This window comes from Leptosomus discolor, chromosome 1 (genome assembly GCF_034619465.1).
Source record: "Leptosomus discolor isolate bLepDis1 chromosome 1, bLepDis1.hap2, whole genome shotgun sequence".
NCBI classification, from domain to species: Eukaryota; Metazoa; Chordata; class Aves; order Leptosomiformes; family Leptosomidae; genus Leptosomus; species Leptosomus discolor.
Genome location: NC_141391.1, coordinates 30729072 through 30746883, shown reverse-complemented (window position 1 = coordinate 30746883; position 17812 = coordinate 30729072). Strand labels below are relative to the sequence as shown.

Here is a 17812-nt window from a genome sequence, read left to right as displayed (position 1 = left end):
TTAGTCTTACCTTCACCATAAACAAACCCCTACTGAGATACATACGAGTGCGCAGGGTGTTTTTACTTGATCTGTCACTTTTTTTTCTTTCCTGACAGATTTATAAGGGCCCAGACTGCTCATTCCGATACACAGGCCTCCAGCTGAACTGTGAATACCGTTTCCGCGCGTGTGCCATTCGACAGTGCCAAGAGACAGTCGGTCATCAGGACCTGATAGGCCCCTACAGCGCACCAGTGCTATTCATCTCTCAGAGGACTGAACCACCGGCAAGCACCAACAAGGACACTGTGCAAACCACAAGGACGCAATGGTCACAGAGCGACCAAGTGTGTGCTGCTGTCATCCTTGCACTTTTTGCTATCTTTTCCATTCTGATTGCTGTTATCATTCAGTACTTTGTAATAAAGTGAAGAAAACAGATTTATTTTAAAATGCTGCCCATTACATTTTACTTTCTCATAATCTAAAAGTAATTCTGTTCTCTTGCTTTGACAAAACCAGGCATTTAGCACCGGCATTGGGACTGATGCGAACCTTTTCAGCCACTTTAAAATGCTTACTGGTAGGTATAGGCTGACACATGTTATTAGAACGCAAGCCACAGAAATACAATCTTTTCTTTAATATGCCTTCTTGCAGTACAAACTCTATACGGGGCAGGCAGCAGCGTTTAGTGAAAAGGGTTTGACCAGTAAACACGAGTGTAAAAACGGTTTCCTGGCCCGCCCCTTTTAAGGGTTGCTACCGTAACAGGGAAGAATGTGTAGATCGCATTTAAAACTTACACTAACAAACTTGTGCTGTATACAATATTAATCTGATGCTGTGAAAGCAATTTAGCGCTGTATTTCTACCTCCTCATTTGTCTTAATTATTTGGGAAGCAGGATTTATGCTGAAAAACAGAAGGGGCTTTTCTCAGGCAGCAAATAATAAACTGGATGGAAGAGTATGCATGAAGGAAGCTTCTTATCTGATAAATGTGGAGTTCTTCACTGCAAGTAGATGTTTTTGAAAGACTACAAGGGCATGGCACAAGTGGTTTATCGTACCCCCAGGATTTGATGTTTACTTACAAAAATGCCTCTTTTACTTCTTACGAATACAGAAGGGAGAGTGTGAGAGAACTTTTTAGACTTCTTATTAAATTGAAAAACGCATTTCCGAAGTTGACCTTTGATTGGATGCAGTTTATACAGATGTCTGTGCCCTCTGATTTTGGCTAGTTAATAGACCTTCGAGATAAAATTCATTATTGAATTTTTGCTGTTTCCCCAATATTCACTTGCCATATCCACCAGAATCAAGCACTGCCTTTTGTTTTGTTTTGTTTTCTTTCTGTCTGTCTTTCTTTGGGGCACCAAATCAGAAGACGAAGTGTAGTAATTTGCACCAGAAAACTTAAAGCTGCTTTTTTCTTGAGATCCTAATGTTTAATGTAATGTCTTTTTGGATACTGTACCAAATTGTTGACTGCATGTAGTTAATGTTGCATTAGAGCACTTTGCAATTGCATAACTCATCAATGTTTTGTGAGCTTGCATTTGTGAGTTCTTGAATGACCAGACTGAATTTTATCAAGTATCCCATTGAACATCTTGCTAGATGTCAATGATTGCCAGTGACACAAAGCTTGTAGTGAAACTATCTTTAAAAAAAAAAAAAAAATCCTTGTCTCATCACACTTATGTTATTTGTTATACACTTTGTAATTAGCTATTTTTAATTTATTTGAGTTACGAGATAGTGGATCATTAATGACTTCTAGTTGTGTTCAGTTTAGCATTTTTAATGGTATTAAACACTTCTGTCGGTCTTAATAATAATAAAAAAAGGAACCTCTGTCTTGTGCTTTGAAGATCTCTGAAGAATTTCTCTTATATTAGAACGGGCATGTATTGTAATTGTTTATACGTCCAATGATCTGTGCTGTAGAATAATGTTGCTGAGTTTCATTTTTTTTAAACAAACAAAAAAAAAAAGAATGGCGAAGAACTTGGCCTCCACGTGGTGAGAACGATCTGTCTTTAAAATGTACTGTATGTTTACATTTTATTTCAAATTTGTCGTTTGTACGTATAGGCTGATACCTTCCCGCAGGATACCGCGATAACTGATGTTTTCTAGAACCTTCTTAAAAGTGCCATGTTTGGCAGTGCAAATGAGGTTGCGAGTAACAGCCCAGAGATTTCTTACGGTTGAATGTCTAAAAACGGTAAGATTTGTTACTACAGTTACTCTGCAGTGACTTATGTTTTTCATAGTAAAATTCAAATGAGCTCCTATTTTTGATAGTCATTTAATAGTGTACTTGCCATTTGAGCCTCAGTGCATATTACTGCATTGAAGACAGTTTTTAATGTAATCTTAATTTTACCTCATATACTGTACATTCCAAAAATAAATAAATAAAACAGAAAAAAAAGAAAAAACTCTAAACTTTTTAAAACGTTATAGATACACTACCAAACATATCACTTTACAATTGTACAACGTCGGACTCCGTGAAGACGAACCTGTATAGTCTGATAGAAAATACATAAACTATGTAGCAAAGTATCTTTAAAAATCGGTGGAAAATAAAAGTATCATTCTTTTGTTGTGGTGGTCGTGGTTGGTGTTGGTCAGCCCCATCGGCACCCGTTTCTCCCCGCGGCGGCGGTGCCGGTGTTGCCGTTGGGCGGGGGACAGCGGGCGCCCTCTCCCCTCAGGGCGGCTGGCAGGCGGCAGGCCCTGCCCTCGGGCTGCGGCGGCAGGGGCTGAGGTGGCATGTGGGGCGGCGGGAGCGGCAGCGAGGGCGAGCTGGGGCCGTGCCGCCCTGAGACGAGCGGCTGTGCTTAGCGCTCATCCCCATCATGGCTGGCTGCCTGGGACTCTTCATGGTGGGTAACGTCATGAGGGTCCTCGTCAGCCGTGGCTACCGCGACGTGAGGACTGCTGCCAGCCTCTATGTGGGCAGCACGGCCATCTCGGACCTGCTCATCCTCTGGGGGCTGCCCTTCAACCTCTACTGCCTCTGGTGCTCCCAGCCCTGGGTCTTTGGGCAGCCGCTGTGCCACCTCTCTCCCTGCCTCAGCCAGGGCTGCGCCTACTGCACTGTTCTCCGCATCGCTGCCTGGAGCGCTACCTGGTCGTCTGCGTCCCCCTCGAGGCCAAGGCGGCCGTCGCCATGCGATGGGTAGAGGCTGTCAGCTGCAGTCTCTGGGCCTTCACCTTCCAGGCCCTTCTCCCTGGTCAGCCACAACCACACTGGTATCAGCTATGAGTGCAAGCCCGCCCGGCAGGCTGTGGAGTCCGGCCTGCTGGCCGCCATGTTCTGAGTCAACACTTCCTACTTCGTCCTGCCCGTCATCTGCCTCAATGTCCTCTATGGCATCATCAGCTGGGAACTGTGGCAGAGCAACGCCTGCCTGCAGGGCCCCAGTGTGGCCTTCCGGGAGAAGGGGCATGGCCATGAGTCCCTCCATGGCTGGGGCTAGGACCGGGGCTGGAGGCCATGGCTGGGGCTAGGACCGGGGCTGGGGGGCCATGGCTGGGGCTAGGACCAGAGCTGGGGGGCCATGGCTGGGGCTAGGACCAGAGCTGAAGCACCCGCAGCTCCCACGCAGGGTAGGGATAACGCAGGGAAACATCCCAGCCGTGCTGCCCAGCCCTCCCAGTGCTCCCAGGGACTGCTGTGGCTGGGATTTTGCTGCCTGACAGGTGAGGCATCACCTGGTGTAGCATTGCACATCCAGCAGCGTGACTGCCTCCCGTAGAAATACCCTCGTTCCAAATTTCACCAGGCAGAACCGAGTACAAGGTAGCCTGCAACTTCATAAAACTGTGGTAACATCGGTCGTCTGTTCCAGTGGACAGCAACACCTCTGGGTTGTAAAATAAGTTTGATTTTCTTAGCAGTCTTTCATAGCTCTCCTAGGGGTAAATCCACCAGTTGCCCAAGCAGGCTGAAAAACAGCAGCTTAACCCTTACAAGCCCTTCGCAGACAAATCACATAAAGCCGAAGCGCTTCTGCTGGTGTAGGATGGTGTTCATTTTTAGTTCATTTTTTTAGTCATATGCTCGTTAACCTAGCACCAGGCTCTGGAAAGTCAGAGATCGCAGTCTGCCCTGGGGTTTTGAAGTTTGTAAATAGTGACCAATCTGAAGGTAAAAAAAAAAAAAAAAGGAAAGAAAAGTAAAGAAAAAAGAAATCTAACTATTGATTAATGAGCATAAAACAAAATGCCCTGGGGTTTTTTTCCTACCTTCAATGAAGGTTTTACTTGCTACATGGGAGACTTCTTTTACCAAGGATGTAATCAGCTGGTTGGAAATAGCATAGCACAAAGGAAAGAAACTAATAAGCCCGGGAGAGTACATTTTGCTAACTTATTTCAGGAAGTTATTTACATTGGAGTAGACACAAGGTTTTCCAACCACAACAGATGTGTCCACAATCTCCTCAGAACCCACTGAACCAGACCAATTCCCCCCTTATCTCAGAGCCAGCAGCACCACGCATGTGATGTATTTCAGGTGTAAACTTGCTTTGGCTATACCCCTTTTTTTTTTTTTTAAGCTCTGAGAAACACAAAGTATCTTCCATAAATGATTATTTGTTTTACTTATAGACATTTCTAAAAAAAAAATTACAAATATGGATACAGTAATAGCTTATTGTTCTTCATCTGCTGCTGCTATGTTGCCATTGCAAGAGTATTTGTATTTGTTTGTGTTGTGCCAAAATGTGACACAAGACCATGAGAACAGCTGGAGTGACTCACTAGAGATCCATCCAGTCAAATGGCTGTCTCCAGCAGTAATTGTCTGGGGGTATATGTAGGAGCTTCAGTGGAAAAAAATCAACAGACCAACTACACCATCAGTCTTCACTTTAGCAACCATCCTGTCCCAACAGCGGGAGCTCGGGTGACCGAGGTTTAGCCCTTACGCTACGGTCTTTTTCAGTAACATAGGCGTGTGGAAGAACAGCTCCGTAGCGAAGGGAGCTGCTGTGTGCCGCCACAAAACCACCCCTCCTTAGGCTGACTTTCGTTTTCGTATCACACACACAGCATTACGGATGTTGCTGAGGGGAATCTTTGTTGTGCCTGGTGTTCTTATGTGGATGTTACATCACGGTTAGTCATTTATATTTTTCTCAGCAAACTCATCTCATAGTTTAGCTGGAGATTTTACCAGTTACCTTTTAATCCAAAGACTAACAATCAGACTCCATGCTATTCCCGTTTTCATGGTTTTCCAAAAATTTGATGCCATTATTTCTAGACATCATTTGTACTGGTTAGAAGAACCTGCAAAATCAGCCACTAAATGGATCGTTAAAAAGTTAACTCACTCCTTAACTATCGCATGTGTTACTTTGCCTTATGGCTGTGGTGGTTCTGGCCTTTGTAATTCGCAGGTTGCCTTTCCACCTTGGCAGGATCGTATTTATAAACACCAGGACACAAGGATGATGCTGTTATCCCAGTACTTTAATATATTCACTCTGCAGCTTTTCTACCTGAGCACATCCATCAACCCTATCCTCTACTACCTCATTTCAAAGAAGTACAGGGCAGCAGCCTACAAGCTGTTGTTGCCACAGCGAGCTGCGGAAAGGGCCTTCATGGTAACAAAAGACACTGGCTGCTACACAGGCACCAGTGCTAGCACAAGAAACAAGTACACCACTGTGCTGGGTGAAAAACTGGCTGGACAGCTGAGCACAGGGAGTGGTGGTGAATGGAGTTCCGTCCGGCTGGCGGCCAGTCACAAGCGGTGTCCCCCAGGGCTCGGTATTGGGGCCACTTCTGTTTCACATCTTTATCAATGATCTGGATGAGGGGGTTGAGTGCTCCCTCAGTGAGTTTGCAATGACACAAAATTGAGTGGGAGTGCTGATCTGCTCGAGGGCAGATAAGCTCTGCAGAGGGATCTGGACAGGCTGGATTGACAGTCTGAGGCCAATTGTATGAGGTTCAATGAGGCCAAGTGCCGGGTCCTGCACTTGGATCACCACAATCCCATGCAGCACTACAGGCTTGGGGATGAGTGGCTGGAAAGCTGCCTGGCAGAAAAGGACCTGGGGGTGCTGGTCGACAGCCGGCTGAACATGAGCCAGCAGTGTGCCCAGGTGGCCAAGAAGGCCAACAGCATCCTGGCCTGTATCAGCAATAGTGTGGCCAGCAGGAGTAGGGAGGTGATCGTGCCCCTGTACTCGGCACTGGTGAGGCTGCACCTCGAGTACTGTGTGTGGTTTTGGGCCTCTCACTACAAGACAGACACTGAGGTGCTGGAGCGTGTCCAGAGAAGGGCAACAAAGCTGGTGAGGGGTCTGGAGAACAGGTCTTATGGGGAGCAGCTGAGGGAACTGGGGTTGTTTAGTCTGGAGAAGAGGAGGCTGAGAGGAGACCTTATTGCTCTCTACAACTACCTGAAAGGAGGTTGTAGTGAGGTGGGGGTTGGTCTCTTCTCTCAAGTAACAAGAGCTAGGATGAGAGGAAATGGCCTCAAGTTGCACCAGGGGAGGTTTAGATTGGACATTAGGAAAAATTTCTTTACTGAAAGAGTGGCCAAACATTGGAACAGGCTGCCCAGGGAAGTGGTGGAGTCACCATTCCTGGAGGGGTTAATGTGGCACTTCAAGACATGGTTTAGTGGCCATGGTGGTATTAGGTAGATGGTTGGACTAGATGATCTTAGAGGTGTTTTCCAACCTAATGATTCTGCAATTCTATGATTCCAAGACTGCAGCCCACACTTGTCCAGGCAATCTCTGCAAAGAAAGGGAGCTTCCTTTCCACAGGAGAGTTGCAAAGTGATAGAGGTTTGTCAGCGCATGTGGTATTTTGTAACCATTTGTATTTTGAAATACTTGTATTTTTGTTAACAGAGCAAGCAGGGACCATAAAGTAATGAGAATGATATGTAAAACTTGTGAAAGAGAACTCCATAGGAACAGCAGGAGTAAACTGCGAGTGGATCTGTGATTTCAGTTTATTACATGCTGTTCATTGCATGTGTTCTGCACAATTTCTAGTAATTTCTAAAATTATAACATCAAGGACTGCAAAGGAGGAGAGCGTTTGAGGTAGCAGCAATTCTTGGGTGCAGCAATGGGTAAAACTCCCAGACAGCCTTCGCCATTTTAAAACAGTTTCCTTATAAACGAGATTTTGCAAAACAGAGTCTTGCAAAGAGGTGGACACAAAGGAAATCACCCATCACCTCGAACATCCTTGGAAGAAGGGGGTGTGTATATTTTTAGTACCTGGTCTTGTAATCATGAAGGGGAGTTTCCTGGGCAGTTTCACCAACTCTTCCCTTGGGAAAGTATCTTCTCTGCACAGCAGCCTCTGGGCTTAACCTTTTTGGTCTGACCCATGCGATCAAATAAGGTCTCTTATTTATATACTAGCAACCAACCGTTGTGAGGAAGAGCTAGAAGGAGCTGCAGTACCAGTTCCTCCGGAGGGCGGTCGCATTTTACCTGTTACATTCCTGGCTATAGTCATATAAACCTGAATCAGAATCGATGAAGTGGGACTGTGCTGACAGAAGCACCCCTGGTGGTATGTCCATGCTTGCCCTTCATTATCTTATTTGGCTACCTTGGCTATAAATATCCCTTTTGCACGCTTAGTAGAATAACACACACAGAGCAAACCGCATTTGTGAGCTTGCTATGACTTTTGTTAATGCTCTGTCACCACCAGAACAAACACTTAGGAAACAGATGGTTAGAATGAAAAAAAAAAAAAGACAAGTGATACGTTAAAGAGAAAAACAGACAGCAAAAGCCTTTTTTATTTACAGATCCAGGGCAGCACCAGTTGAGAGGAGAGCCTGCCGTACGGAGAGGGCAGCTGCCACATGGAGGCTGAGGCAAGAGGTGACAGTCCTCTTGCCCTGCCCCAACACCAAAATTCCTCAGATATTGGCAAGCAGGGAAGGAGTTGCCCATGGGAAGTGCTAGGCCTGCTCTTTGCAGCCCCGAGTGGGTCTGTGCGGTTAAAGGTGGGGAAGCTCACCCTGGAAGAGCAGCCGTTGCACTGGCACAGGTCCCATCCCTCCCCACCGCCCCTCAAAAACACCGTCCCGGGGCTCACGGGACTGGGCATAGCTCAGGCAAAAAGGCAGGGCAGGAGATGAAATTCAAAGCATGTCCCCTTCTCCCACGCCGCTTCAAGGCAAACTCTGAGCCAGCATACAAAATCCCTTCTGCTCAGCTGGTCTCAGGCCAGGGTGTCCACTTTTGCTGTCACCCAAAGGTCTCGGAGTGGAGCACTAAAGGGCATAGAAAGGCTCAGGACTCCTGCTGGGAGCAGATTTGCCTCCCTTGATGTAGCCCGTTGGGTTTAACTCTCAATGTCACACATTTTGACTCATTGGACCCATATTTATTTCTGAAAAGAAGCTGAAGGAAAATAAATAGATGCCACTCTAGGAGCTCCCCAGTGGATGATCAGCCACGGGTCTCCCCATCCCACCCCACAGCCACCCTCAAGCCCCTGGGTGCAGCCAGGGACATACCCACAAGGTCAACGTTCAGCATGGGTGGCACCTTTGCGCCCCAGCTGCCAGGTGCTGCATGGGGAGGTCTCACCTCACACCCGCATGCTGTGAGGGACCAGACGGAGCCTCCTGAGGTCCCCAAGGCTCACCCAGAGGCCCTCGCTCCCCTTTCCTTCCCAGCTGGCACAGCTGAGCTCACCAGTCCCAGCGGCAGGCGGGGAGCTCATGACTTCCCTCGCTGCCTCAGAGAAGGGCTGTCTGGCCACATGGGGAAAGTTGACCTAAGGACACTGCGTAACTCTGGGTTACTACTTCTTCAATGCTGTACATCAAGATACACTGAGAAATAGCAGGGCAGAACATAGTTTTAGGGAAGATGCTCTGAGACCTCCATGAACACCCTGGGGAATCCTCTGAGAGTGATGAAATATCCCCCGAGCACAGCAGAAATGTGAGGAGTCTGTGACCAATTTCTCAGATGTGTTCAAAGGCAATAGGTCATTTATAATACCATTCCTAGGGAGTTAAAAAGTAATAGACACACTGCAATTAAGTGGGCAAGAACTGAGCCCCCTAAAGTGCAGTGAAGAAGATAGACTAAAACCCAGAAATCTGGCGACTCTGGCAGACATGGAGGCAGGCGAAAGTCATGTTCAATCCCCAGCAAACTTGCTGGGGACTGAGGACTTCAAATAGAAACACTACATAAAAGTAAAAAAAAAAAATAATAAAAAACAAACAAAAGACAAGACATGACATAAATATGTCAGCTTTAAACCAAGTGGTTTGTCACCTTTCAGGCACTTCATGGCTTTGCCCTCTCCTTGCCAGGCACCTCTCTCTGCTATCCAGAGGCTGATGCTGCTGCAAAGCACCCCGTGATGCCCATCTCCATACCCACATCTGCTGTGGGTGGGTGGGAGGAGTTGCCAGACAACAGTGTTGCCGCCCCAGCCCACTTGCATGGTTGGGAAGAGGTCTCCCCCTAAATGCCCTCAAAGCCAACCATCATCATCCTTCAGATCTCTCCGTAAGAACACACTTTTCTTGTGACACTTATTGATAAGCCTTCAAACCAAAGCCAGAGCTGAGTGCAAGTCAGATACAGTGTACCGCAGCGGCGTCCTAAACCTGGGGCTTCACCAAATACCACTGTAGTTAGCAACAAAGAGCCCAAATTCAGTACAGTGAACCAGCCTGACAGGCATCGTCTGGAAATCACTGAAAGCAGTACAGAGAGGCAGAAACGCAAGCCAGATGAGAGGGTGTATCTGCCTGGAATGGAAGGAGGACCACCACCAGCGTATGGCTGCTACACAAGGCGCTCTGATCCGTCTGGAGGGTGGTGCAGTCACTGTATCAGAGATGGTAGCTACCGTGGCCAAAGCAGGAGATGAAAGGCAGCAAAAGGATAAAGGTAACTTTTTTTTTTCCTGTGTGGGATCCCAGACGCCCTCACACCCTGCCCTCCCAGGCAGCAGCCACTTATGGGCCTTATAGTTGTGACAGCAGAAGTGAGTCCCCTCTGTGTCAGTGCTTCCAGACACTCAGCTGTGATGTCAGGCTCCTGCTGAGTGTCACGAAGCCCACAACAGCTCCACAAGACTCAGTACCTGCCTGCTGTTGTATTGGGGGTACCTGTGCTCTGCAGGACTTTGCAATGTTTCCGCGCTCTGAAGAGGTTACAAAGCAATTCCAGGAAGTCTTTGAAAGCACCAAAAACATGGCCTGGCTCCTGCTTCTGCTATAAATCAAAGATACCAGCATGGACCCGCCTGCAGCTACACTGGTTATGAAGGGAAGCATAAGGCCGAACAAATGTGTAGCTCCCGTGCAACAAATTCTGCCCATCTTAACATGGAAATCAGTTCCCTAACTGGAATTTGGGTCTGTTCTTTGTCTGCGCTGTGTGAACACACCCCAGAGGCAAGTTGGGTTTTGACCCTGTGAGAGCAGAGGCTGTCCACAACCACAGAAGAGGAATCTGGAGACAGGCTCTGAGTTTCCCCCTCTCCTGCAGCAGCTGAGCACAGCACAGGGAACATTTTCTTAAACCAGGGTCTCAGTTCTGCTGACACCAAGCCAGGCAGCATTCCCAGCCCTGGAAGTTGTTTGAGGCTTGTAGGCATTACCTCTTCACAGTACTTCATTTCAGCAGACTTCAGCAGAGCCTGCCTGGCTGACCTGGACAAGCTGTACCTGTGCAAGGGAACCACCTCATCCACTTACTCCCGGCATCCCGCTCCTCCTCCGCAAGCCTGGGTGGTGCCCGGAGCGTGAGGGACCAACCCCACCAGCTCAGGAGGATGGAGGGGCCTTCACCCCTTGCCTTACACAGGCTCTTTCTCTGAGCGAGACCTTCACCGAAACGAGTTCTCCGCACGCCCAGATGGAAACGAGTGCCCCCTGCTCAGCCGCTGCTGCGCTGTCACAGGTCTGCAGGACCCGTGCCCTCACACTCAGTCCTTGCACGCAGAAGCTGGGCTAAGGGAGACGAGATAAGAAGAGCTGCTCCCACACGGAGCAGCAGCCCATTTTTCCTGCCTCCAGGAAGTTACCATAAAGATGCAGAAGGGACAGACTCAGATCACAGGAATGTTTGTCCCTTTCCAGACCACGTGTTGTGAAGGGAGATCCCTCCTGCAGAGCCTGGGAACGGGAAGGAAGCAGGGGAGGACGGAGTTGCCTGAAAGCCCTGGCTGAGACAGGCCTGGGAAAGCCACAGGAAAACACAGCAGAAGAGAAGTGGGAGGTGGTGCCACGGGGCAGAACCCCCCAACCACACAGAAGAGACTCACCCAGTCCCATTTCTTCCTCATGTGCTCTATTCCCTCCTCACATATTTTCACTAACTGATTTGGTTAGAGTCATTTTCATTTTGTTTCCTTCTTTTCAAACACTTCTTGCTTTGGAAAGTGCACGTGTGTGTGAGGAGCAATCTGTCTCCAGGACACCTTTCCATGTGGAAATGTCAAATATATTTCCTTTTAGTCTTGGCTCTAGCAATACTGCATTTATTTCTAAATAGGGAAATAAGATTGAATTCTTTGCCCCCAAAATATGGGACAGAACTGTCAAAGGAAAAACATAACAGCAAAAAAAATTTACAAGTAATCTCTGTTATGGAATGGGAGAAAAGTCAGACCGTTTGACAGCACACGTACTGCATTATAACCGACGTCCAGAAAGACAACCTTAGAAGTTGTCTCTGTTGGCTTGCAGATTGGAAGAGCAGATGGGGTGCCAGTTTTGTGCTGGCCAGCCTTTGGGATATTTGCACGATGGAATTATGAGCTTTATCATGCAAATGACAGGGAACAAAATCTGGATGGCTTCACGGGAGAGTAGACACTTCCGAGCTTGCTGCAGCAGGGAATTAGACCGCCTAGAGAACCACCACCAAAGGCATGAGCAAAGTGGTTTTATTGAAGTAAAACGTTGTAAAAGTGAGACTTAACAAGGTTCGATGGCACGGTTCACCCTTGCAGGGGATATAATGATGATTCAGAGTTACCAACACAAAACCAGACTTACCAATACAAAATCCAGTGTGCTGTAATACAAGGTTATGTGTGACACCCGTCACTTGCCAAAGATCTGCAGTCAGTAAGGGGTCTCCCAGCCTCGAGGAGCAACCTTGAGAGGCGTCCCAGCTCAAGGGGAGATTGCCGCCGTGCAGCCAGCTGCTCAGCAGGGAGAGCTCAAAGGCGGCGCGCTCCGGCTGTCGCGTTTATGGAATAAAGTGGTTGGCTGGGAGTCAAATGACCTGCGATGGAGAAGTGTGAGACTCCTTGTACCCACATCTTTGCTTGTGCCTTGATAAATAATCTTAGAAGAACCACCTGCTATTCAGGTGTTAATTGCATGGTTTGTGTTCCACTTTCCAAGCCCCTACGCATCGGTGCTCGCCATGTCACCCTGTTCCTGTGGGAGTTTCCAGAGAACAAGTTGGATCTAGAGAAGTTCTTGACCCAGTTATGGCTGAGGCCTTTCCTTCCTTTGGAGGCTGAACCAAACTGCCACAAGTTTGGTCAAGGAGTCGAGTGCATCCAGCACAGAGGTGAAACACAGCAACTGCAGTGAACAGAACACCAGCAAACTCTACTCTGTAGGTCTGGAGTGTCAGAGCTTCCAGGTTTACATCCCATGCGAGCACTGAGCTGACACACAGCAGATACCTCGGGCCCTAGGTGAGAGCCTGTCCTCCAACAGGTGGACAGTGCATGCAACCCCTTCTTAATGCAATGCACTGGAAGGAAGAAATTGCCATCTTGCTTATAAACTTTTCCACTCTCAATAGTTTTAATTAATGCAATTAATTCCTGGTTGGTTGGTTGCTTGATGTCATTTCAATTATTAGATTAACAGGTATTTTTTCATACCTAACAGACTGATAAGGCTGGAGGATGTGTCTGGTTTTGCCTGACAGCGGCACAAAAGCTTTCTTCTAATGAGTTGTCAAAAACCACATCATCAGCAGAAACTCCTTAAACATGGCTTGCAGAGATAAAGAGAGATGCTTGTTGGTTTTGCACGGCACAAACAAATACCTGCTATCTCCTATATGAACTGACGGGCCTAGCTGTTACAGTGATGTTTAATAGCTCACCGATAAAACTTTCCAAGAGGAGGGTTTGGGGTTTTTTTAAGTCCAGAAGGCAAACTAAGGATCAGAGTGGAACTACTAGAGATGAATAAAGAACAAAAAACCCCAGGAATTAAGCACAGTAAGCCCTTCTTCCTAGTTTTGAAACAGATGAACAGCTTCACTGTATATCACAGCTACATCATGATATATCATATCCAGCTAAGACTTTGGGGTAGGTGTAAAGTCATCTGCATTAAGAGGGTGCAGGAAACCATGTTTCAGGGTCTAAAACCTGCACAGATGCAGAAAGACGCTGCAAAGGTAACTTCAATGAGGAAACAAATTCTCAGCAAATCAACCCCAAAAGAGGGGGTGATGAGGAATGAAATTCTCAGTCCCCAGATACCATCAAGATTAGGGTGTAAAAACATATTGACATTGATACAAGAAGCACCCGAAAAGCCCAGCGAAACTGCTCAGCAAATTCTGAGTAACCACTGCAAACACAGTTACACTGAACAGCTGTTAAATTATTCAAGAGGGCAAAATTCTTAAGCTCATGAGCCAAGACAATCACAGAGCTTTGTAGCACTGAAGGTATCACAGGGTACCTTCACAAAGGGGAACACGTCAGAGGTCTGAGCATGCAAGCGACGTGACAATTTGACATGACAACTTCCAAAGGTCATTTTGGCAGAGTAAGCTTTTAGGAATGGGCTTTCTCTCACCTACCAGATCAAAACATAATGTATCGGAGATCAGAGCCTTCCGGGGCACTTAGAAGGAGAAATCCTAGCAAGGGGTCTGCTAAGTAAAGAAAAAGGGGAAGGACAGGGGTGTTAAGCAATCAATCACTTGAATGAATTGGGTTTGTAAGACACAGATGCAGGAACAAACCGCAGCGGCTGAGAGAAGCAGTAGGTTTTTCCAGCAGGTCTGGTTCAAGCAGAAAAGGCCCATCCAGAAATTCTGGCCAACCTGTAAAGTGATACACTCAAGATGGCAGGTCAAAGGCTAACATGCTGCTTAACTGCACAGGTTGAATTGCCTTGAATTGTAAATAAAAGGGACTGCAAGGCAAAGAACCCCTTCTCCTTATTATGTTCCTCTACCATCCTCTTTTCCACTGTCATCTTACCAGAAGCAGCACACTCAGTCCCTGGGCAGGGATGCATTCTGCCTTAGGGTTGGTACCATTCTCCTTCCGACAGATTTCAGGGAATGGCGTGGTCTCTCTTGGTCCTGGAGTGAATGAGCGCCCTCCCCACGCTCCACAGAAATGCTGTCATCAGCTGCCCTCTAGCTTTTGCCTCCCATCAAAAGCTGCAGCTAAACAGGAGCAGCAAATCCTTTAGTCCCAGTCCACTGAGAGCTTTCAGGTTCAAGATCAGAATTAGATGAATAACCAGCACAGGATGGGACATATCTACAAATCGTGCTGCCTCCCCTCTTACGAAGAAGGCTCCTGCACGATGAGGTAACTGCCAATTTACAGGTGACTGCCGCTGTGAAATAGATTTCCACTTACTTTGGGCTTGCTGACCCTTGAAAACCCCACCTCTGGGCCCAGCTGTGAAAGTCCATCTTGGCTAGTCATGCAGTACTTGGTAACTCACACAGCACAGGAATCCATTTTAGGCCATACAGGAAACAAAAGGATCCTCAAAAAGAAACAATTCATAACCTGATTCATGCTCTCATCCAGTTTCTAGGCTTACATTGACTTTATTTGAGACTCACAAAAGATTCTGTATTGCTTTAGGTCACATCCTCAGGAATCCTTTTAGTCATTTCTAGTCCTTTCAGTCTAGATGGTCTAGGACTCCTGAAACTCTTCAAGATGGGATTTTACACAGTCACTAGCTCTGAATATTTATTTTGGTTTTTTATACGTGACAGCAGCTTATGGATTTATCTCCAAAAATTTAGCCACAGAGATGCTTTTACATACCCTGGTATTTAGAAAAAGTGGCAGAGACATTAAACACTCCACCACAGAAGCTCTGGTCAAAATGCCCATAGGTCATAGGTAGACACCTTAGTTTATACAGACCGCTAAGCTCAGCGGAGCTCATTAATGAAGGCTAATTCCTCTGGACACCTACAGTGAAAGCTGAATAAACTGTCAGAGCTCAAACCCTGATAACACCAGAAAATAAAATACAGTAGCAGAGGCTCTGGTTTTTGTTCCACCTACACCATTTGCAGCTGAGCCAAAAATCCTTTTCTGGGGCCCCCTTCTAGTCTGGCTGGCCCATCCAGGCAGGCAGCTGCAGTCTCCTGCAAAGGTAAACTACCACTGAACTCTGAAACTGTATTTTTGGCCACTGCATCAGACAGCCTACTGTTTCCCAGTTAACCACCGTTGTTCAGAGAGCCAACATGACCCAAACATCACAGTTTTACAGCAGTTCCTAGAAATGGGGAGATAAGGCAGCAGACAAACCGTTAGTGTTGCGTAGGCATAAAGTGGTGTGCCAGTCTTGGGCTTCTTCCTCCTTCTCTTGCACTTCCACAGCAGTACACAAATACCGAATTCTCTTCGGAGGGTAAAATACCACATACAATTAAACAACATCTGAATTAAGTATGAAGTTGTTGAAACATATTAAACATGGCACTTACACAAACACCCACAACTTAACTTTCAGGTGGAGACGGCTTTCACAAGCATATTTTTTTCTGCACTGTTTCACCAGCATTGAGTCCAAACTTTGGGGCCAGCACTTCTGAGACAGGGTGATACTGCCTCTGTGCTGAGGCCCAGCTACTTCAGGAGCATCATCAAATGCAGCCTGATTTAATATTCCTGGAAATGTCACAAGGGCAACTTCAGCTGCATTTTCAGATCTTCCTCTGAACAGTCATTATTTTTAACTGAGTTCCCAACAAGGAAAAAAAAAAACGTGCCCTTGAATCCCACATGCATTACTTCAGGAAAAATAGTCTCTTGCCAGAGAAAAAGAAGGGGAAACCCAAGCAGCAAACTAATTAGTGGACGTTAACACCACCTCAGTTGTGTAGCAGACTTGCCTGCCAGTACTTTTCTGTTCATCTCTCCACAGCATTGGCAAGAGATTTGACCCACAAAAACGAGGTAAAAAGTTTGAGTGTCCTTTTGTAGGTGCTGGGTTGCTCCTCAAAGCCTGCTCTTAGAGAATTATTTCCTAGAAAAGTATTTGGGCATTTATTTTTTAATGACTGCAATGTACAAGTGACTTTCCTCCTCTCTTTCTTTACTCCGGACTCTGTCCACAGCCCTTCTGGGACAACAAGATTTCATGTACTTTTAACTGATACCTCAACCACTTGCAGGGATGTAACACATTTCTTCCAGAAACCATTGTTTCTTTATAAACGTAGAGTTTTGAGATTAAATAACTCCCTTGCATTACGTTGCAAAATCTTGAAGCTACTGCATACTACAGCCCCTTTTGTAATCCAGAATTATCCAGTTAATTACAAATCACTCTCTTCATAGAAGAAAAAGTATTAAATATGAAATCTGGGTATATTCCAATTTAACTTTCATTAACCTGCTAGCCCATGAACAGAGGCAGTCAAATCCCACCAAAGTAGCTCATCTTTCAGGAGCCCAATGCCTTGATAGCCAAGAGGCAAACATACCCTTAATTTTTGACTCAAATCAAGGCAAAGATTGTTTAAAAAAAAACCCACCCAAAACAACAAAAACCACAGAAACAAAGAAAGAAACAAACAGGAAAAAAAACCCCACCACAACAAACCTCCAACCTTTTCCTGCTTTTTTCCAACTTTTCTTTCACCATGGCCTTGGACAGTCAAGCAGCAACCCCAGAGCCAGTCTTCCCGAGTCTGAACGTCCATTTCGACCTGATGAAGAGTTTTGGTCTAGTTACAGCAGCCACAACCCATGTATTAAAAGATGAAAAAAAAAGATCTATTTCCATAGCTCGCTTTACGCTGACAAGGCCTTGCTCATTTTCCTACACAGGCGTCATGACCATGTAACAAACCCGCACTGGAAAGACACAGTTCCTACCGACAGACCGACGCCTGGGAAGCTCTGGGCTTGTTCCGCAGGAGAAGCAAGCGCACGGGCGAAAGGATGGGTTTCGTTGCTGCAGCAACGGCAGAAAGGAACACGCTTAACCGAGGTAGTTAAACGAGCAAAACATTTAGCAGGGCGCAAGTGAGGTGCTCCCAACAAACCGACACCACGCTACCAGCCACCTGCTGGGCGAGCCAGCGGCAGAAGCAACCTCTGTGCCGGGCAGCGGACGCTGGCCCGGCCCCGGGATCCCGGCCGGGGTGCCCCTCGGATCCCTTTTTTGCCCGCGGGCTTGGATTTTCCCCGGGAGGCCACCGAGGGCTGGGCCAGGGCGGCGGTGCGGGAGGCCGCCGCTCCCCCCGACGCCGCAGGCCGGTGGGCAGGGGTCAGCGCGGCGGGCGGGCGGGCACCGCCGAGGCCTCCGGACCCCAGAAGGGCAGACCCTCCCTCGGGAGAGCGGGGCGGCCACGGGTACCTCAACGCTGGAGTCCCGCTGGGGAAGCCGCAGCCCGCCTCTCGCCGGCAGCCGGCCCCGCCCCTCAGCCGCCGGCCCGCCTCGTCACGGCAAGTCCCACCCTCTCCTGCCACTCATGCTTCCTACTGGCCGAGGCGCCCGCCAGTCAACGGCCGTTGCCATGCGGACGCCCCCGCCGCGGCGACGCCCTGAGGGAGGAGCGGAGCCGCCATGG

The 17812-nt window shown here is 47.4% G+C and overlaps 2 protein-coding genes across 2 annotated transcripts in view; both read left to right on the top strand.

The window, feature by feature from the left end:
• Nucleotides 1–2599, top strand: part of FNDC3A (fibronectin type III domain containing 3A) — a 120395-nt gene extending 117796 nt beyond the window's left edge. The window contains exon 26 of the mRNA XM_086476499.1: nt 99–2599. Within this exon, the coding sequence (XP_086332625.1) occupies nt 99–413 (315 nt within the window). The 3' untranslated portion in view covers nt 414–2599. The remainder of the gene's footprint in view (nt 1–98) is intronic.
• MLNR (motilin receptor) lies at nt 2205–17790 on the top strand. Its single transcript, XM_086477209.1, is given in 7 exon segments — nt 2205–2217; nt 2844–3116; nt 3119–3242; nt 3244–3456; nt 5363–5448; nt 5451–5755; nt 17302–17790. Coding segments are annotated over 7 exon segments (1503 nt in total).
• The last annotated feature ends 22 nt before the right edge of the window (nt 17791–17812 follow it).